This window comes from Anoplophora glabripennis, unplaced genomic scaffold (genome assembly GCF_000390285.2).
Source record: "Anoplophora glabripennis isolate ALB-LARVAE unplaced genomic scaffold, Agla_2.0 scaffold20, whole genome shotgun sequence".
NCBI classification, from domain to species: Eukaryota; Metazoa; Arthropoda; class Insecta; order Coleoptera; family Cerambycidae; genus Anoplophora; species Anoplophora glabripennis.
Genome location: NW_019416362.1, coordinates 640333 through 646188, shown reverse-complemented (window position 1 = coordinate 646188; position 5856 = coordinate 640333). Strand labels below are relative to the sequence as shown.

The following is a 5856-nucleotide window of genomic DNA, read 5'->3' as shown; positions in this document are numbered from 1 at the left end:
TATGATTCCTAATAAGATTGCACGGTTTTTGAAACTAGAACATACTGAAACATATACAGGCCATTCATTCCGAAGAACATCGGCAACGTTAATGGCTAATACAGAAGTTGATGTATTAGCAATCAAGAGACATGGTGGATGGAAATCAGCCACAATTGCAGAAAGTTATGTTGCTGACATATGTTAAGTAACGACAATGAAATAGTTAACAGGATTCTTTCCGATGACACTTCAACTCCAGGTTCTAGTAGTACGTCGCATCATCCTGTGTTAATGGATCAGTCAGATAATAGTATTTGTTTTACCACTTGGTTAGTTCAATTTGGTCAAATCGACCAAATTAGAAGTGACCGTGATTTGAACTAACTTTAGGTTAAACAAAACACACATCTACTTTATTTTAAATTTTGACTTATGACGTCTGTTCAATTTCAGTTTAATTAGTAATTAATTTAACATACTTCAAATCAACATTTTCAGATGAATCCATATCCATTATCAACGCCTTATTTTTATTATTTAGATTTATGATTATTATTTATAGGTTATGTTTTGTTCGGTTATCTTGTTCACTTCACTTGTTTAAAAAAAACGAACTTGGTCAGAACTCTACTAAAAGTGAATTAACCAAAGTGACCAAGTGTGTAAAACAAATATAGCTAATATTGAGCTTCCGGTGACTGAAATGGAGCGGTCAAATCATTTTGAGAAAAATGTGACAATTAATAAACGCGAGGGGAATAATTATCCAGATTTTATAAATGTTACTAAATGATATAACTGTACAATTACTATAAATATCCATTCATAATAATTAATAGAATGTTCATCAAATATATCTATTTATTTGTTACATAAAATATGCATTTATAACTCGGAATCGCTTTTTTCCCTAGGAAGGTAAGTTATCTCACTTACCTCCCGTTGTCCACTTCTACGGTAAAATCCACTTACCTCCTTAAGAACAATGTACTATAGTGGGAGCATATAAAATGGTTTAATATGGAATAACAAAGTTATGGTAAACGTAGAACTAGAAAAGTCTTGGATAACTGGTTGCAATTGTGTGACTGATGAGGCGTACTAAAACCGAAACGCAGTTATTTATTACAAGACCAACAAATGCATATTTTTTTGTCCAAGATAATATTGTTTTCGAAAAAAAATATTCTACTGTTTTCTTTTTGTAAATCATTTTTTCCTTCACCCGGCATTTCTATGAAGAATCCTTGAGATTAAATTATCGCTTAATCTAATTCTAGATGGCCAATAAACAGAAATAGTTTAGTTTTAAGTGTTAAACATGTAAAAATGTTGGAAATTGATGATGTGGATTGGTAGGTGGGCACCTGCAACAATTTTTTTAGTACACAATATCTGAGTCACTGATAGTTTCACTTTCTATGTGATTCTGTCGCAGAAGGTCATGGTTTTAGATCCTTTATTTTTATATTAATTATAGCAACCGCAAATTTTATATTAAAAAAAGACTCACCGCTGACAGTTGAAAGCAGCAAGTGCATATTATTGAAACATTACCCATGGGAAATACACACTCGTATGTTCTTCAATCTTTATTGTGCAATTTAAAGCAATTAGTTTATTATTACACAACTTATTAATAATCATATTTTACTACTTAAGACAAATTAACTTTATTCTACATAAATTATTGAACTATTGACACTGTATCTCAATACAGCTGAAGTGACCTTCTATAATTATGACAATATCTATACATGAACTGTAAAAACTGTAACTTGTAATCCCTTTGTGCTGCTACGGCGTAAAGTGGTTCCGTTACGAAAAAAAACTAGTTCAAAATCTTGCAAAATCTGAATTAATTATTCTTCAGAACTGCCAAAAGTGAGTAAGATCTGCGTATAACCTGGAATTACATACGATTAAAGTCCTTGTATTGCTATACACCAGGAAAATTAGCGAAAATAAAAGAGAAACTCTAAAAAATTCCTATCCGCGATATTATTGTAAAATTGTCTAAAGGAACATAATCTCGCGAGTCAAAAAATTTTATTAGCTAACTTTTCTATTTAAACAAATAAGTGATGAAAACAGTGCCCATTTTTTAATTTGTTTATAACTATCGCATTTATTGTTAAAATTTTATAAAACCTATGACAAGTTGAGGGGTTTGTCATACTTCAAAAGTGTGCCAAAAGTGGGCGCTGTAGGAGCAATAGTTTTCGCACAATTCTATTTGTTTATAATGGAGGCCCCAAAAGTCATTAACTTTAAGCCTCTGTACAGGCGTTAATTTTCAACCAAACATGATTCTGAAAGCGTCATTGTAATCTTAAAGACGTAATTAAGTGACCTATTTAAAAATATCACAGTTTTTTTGACATTAACATTCTCAAATTGTGCATTAAATAACCGTGCGTTTTTCGCATATAAACAATTTGAATAAAATTGTTGCTATTTATGCTACCTCACCGAAAATAGATGCAATGGATAGCTGGCAAGAAAATACAAATTAAAAAAAAACTGCCCGCTACGACCTACAGGAGCCAAGATAAGAATTGTTTTTTAAAACATCGTAGCCCAATAGGCCCATTCAGTAAAAATTTTTTATTGCATATTTCAAAAGTTTACCCTTTAATTAGTTAGTATGCCAAAAATCAATTTTTTGTTTCAACGAGAAATGTGTGAAATAAATTAATGAAAACAGAGCGCGGAAAAACGTTGAGCAACCATTGCCTGACGTCATAATAGAGCACTCCGCTCACGCTCGCTCTCTTCCCATTCTGTGTTAATACATACGATATGTGGATCGATTCGCAGTTTCGTTAATTATTGTTTTTATGTCTAAATGGGTCGAAACCGAGGATTGTACAAATATTGTATAGTTCCAGGCTGCAAAAGTACCTCAGGATCGACTCCGAATAAAATATTTATTTCATTACCGAAAAATGAAAAGTTTGTGTGATGTTATCCACGGTTTCCCCAGCCACGGTATGCAACTCAAAACCACCTTCGTTTTTCTTTGGATGCACGTCTAGGGGGTTGTAAAATATTATTATTTGAACATTTAGAGCACAATTCTCAACTTTATGCCGGAAATAAATTCTGCCCCATCTAAATGTTCGTGTTCACAAAAAATTCGAAATACGACGGCGACAGNTTTTTTAATTTACAAAAATGTCACAAAAATTATTGTTAAACGAAATATTAATTAAAATTTCAATTTCGGAATTATTTTACCATTACTAAATAAATAAATGAAGCTATCGTTCATTTAAAAAGTTATTTCTTTTACATATTAAGGCAAAGTAAACTTGTTTTTTCAATATTTTGTTAACTATTTAATTACGATTTAAATGTAAAATTAAAGTAAAAATTCACAAATTATTTTCAAATTATTATTTCTCATAAAAATAAAAACAATTTTAAATTTTAAATTGTTGTATTATATTGCATTATATCTATTATTGAAAATGGTTGTGATTAATATTTTTTTAATTAATTTTGATGTTGCAAAGATTCATATGATAAAGAAGAAAATGATATGGAATCAAATTCACCACCTTTCAAGAAGTGAAAATTGTAATTTTATCGACCGCATTATTTTTATTAATATTTTTTAATTTTGAGAATTTTGCAACAAATTCAAATGCTTTTTATTTTTTTTAAATCTATTAACAATAAATAATTGAAAATGATTTGTGAATTTTTACTTTAATTTTACATTTAAATCGTAATTAAATAACTGACAAAATATTGAAAAATTAAGTTTACTTAATATGTAAAAAAATATTTTTTTAAATGAACGATAGCTTCATTTATTTACTTAATAATAGTAAAATAATTTCGAAATTGAAATTTTAATTAATATTCGTTTAACAATAATTTTTGACATTTTTGTAAATTAAAAATAAATTAAGTATAAAAGAGGCATTTTTTCTGGGGTTCAGGGCTATTCTACGAATTGGTAAATATGCCCATTGTTATTTTTTCATCGAGCTACCCTAGTTTAAAAAAAAAGAAGTTTCTACGATGAATAGAAGCCGAGATATTGGAAAATTTACAGCGCGCATCAATTTGAACTGATTTAAAAAAATTCTTATCTTTGCTCCTGTTGGTCGTAGAGGGTACTTTTTTAAAAATTTGTATTTTTTTGCCAGCTATCCATTGCATCTATTTTCGGTGAGGTAGCAGAAATAGCAACAATTTTATTCAAATTGTTTATAAGCGAAAAACGCACGGTTTTTTAATGCACAATTTGAGAATGTTAATGTCAAAAAAACGGTGATATTTTTTAATAGGTCGCTTAATTACGTCTTTAAGATTACATTGACGCTTTCAGAATCATGTTTGGTTGAAAATTAACGCCTGTACAGAGGCTTAAAGTTCATCACTTTTGGAGCCTCCGTTATAAACAAATTGAATTGTGCGAAAACTATTGCACCTACAGCGTCCACTTTTGGCACACTTTTAAAGTATGACAAAACCCTCAACTTGTCATAGGTTTTATAAAATTTCAAGAATAAATGCGATAATTATAAACAAATTAAAAAATGGGCACTTTTCTTGTTTTTTGCAATAACTTTTTTTGTATATTAATCGATTTTAAATTAACAAATCTCATTTTGTAGATCATTTTATTCCCTACAAGCTGTCTGAGAGTCACTTTTCGCTAAAATTGATGGTTTTCCCTGCAACGTGAAAAAACTGTTTTCGTCACTTATTTGTTTAAATAGAAAAGTTAGCTAATAACATTTTTTGACTCACGAGATGAGAGATGTATTGTATTCATGTTCCTTTAGACAATTTTACAATAATCTCGCGGATAGGACTTTTTTCGAGTAAAAATTTTATTTGCTTGGCCTACTATTCGACTTAGTAACCGTAGAAAAGGTCTCGAGAGAAAAGTTCATAAGCTTTCCAGCGGTAACCATCATGGGCCTCTTAGCCCTTTCCATCATAGTGAGAAGGGCTTTCTTGGATTTTTTGTCGTAGTTATACCAGTTGCTCATGTATATAGCCGTCACTATTGTACCACTCTAAAATAAAATAGTACCTTTAGAAACAATGGTCAGCACAAATTTATCAGTATAAGAGTTGTTTATTTGCACAGTAGTTACCTTACCTCCTCAAACAAGAGGGTGCCGGAATAACAGTATAGAAATAGTTCCAGTAGAGCCGCAGTCAAAAATGATACGGCTCCAAAAAACGGTATGGTAAACGGTACAGCCTATAACAAAAGTAATGGTGTGGTTACGTTATTAAAATTTTCGCATTAGGATAAAATTACATAGTAGGATCACAATTATTAATACTCAGGCAAAACTTATTAGATTTATTTGTGCAGAGGGTAACATAACGTGTCCCCAATGCATCGATCAAATATATATTTTTTTCTAAATGTTAACGAAAAATGTTACAACCTTAGAAAAGCTAACTTTCCTATTTTATATGTACAAGGTGTCCCATAAGCACATGATCAAAAAGGTACTGCGCCATTCTTTGGCTCAAAAGAAGGCGATTTGACCTAACCTTGACCTTGTAAAAGAAAAATTGTCTGGCTCCTCTGCTATTGACTGTCAAAGTTCTTGAAAAAAAAAAATATGTTTTTTGTAATATCTCGAGAATGTTACTATGGATTTTAATGAAACTTGCTGTGGACTTGTTCCTAAGTAAAACTCATGTTTTGATGAAGCAACCGCGTCTATCCGCCTTGGGCTAGTGGTAAATTCTTGAGTGTCTTGGTACAAGAATTATCAGAACTTTTTATTTGGTAGCTGGAATTAATTCATTTTAGTTTTATTGATGCCTGAGTCCTTTTTCGAGATTTTTGTGCTCTTGGTAAAATCTTGTAGCATTCATAGTTTTTACGCA

At 30.6% G+C, this 5856-nt stretch overlaps 1 protein-coding gene across 1 annotated transcript in view; it reads right to left on the bottom strand.

Moving 5' to 3' along the window:
- Nucleotides 1-1840: 1840 nt before the first annotated feature.
- The window catches only part of LOC108907359 (odorant receptor Or1-like), a 14100-nt gene continuing 10084 nt past the window's right edge, over nucleotides 1841-5856 (bottom strand). The window contains exons 4-6 of the mRNA XM_018711014.1: nucleotides 5108-5212; nucleotides 4866-5021; nucleotides 1841-1888 (exon numbers count right to left, since the gene is read on the bottom strand). Coding sequence (XP_018566530.1) covers nucleotides 1841-1888; nucleotides 4866-5021; nucleotides 5108-5212 — 309 coding nt within the window. The remainder of the gene's footprint in view (nucleotides 1889-4865; nucleotides 5022-5107; nucleotides 5213-5856) is intronic.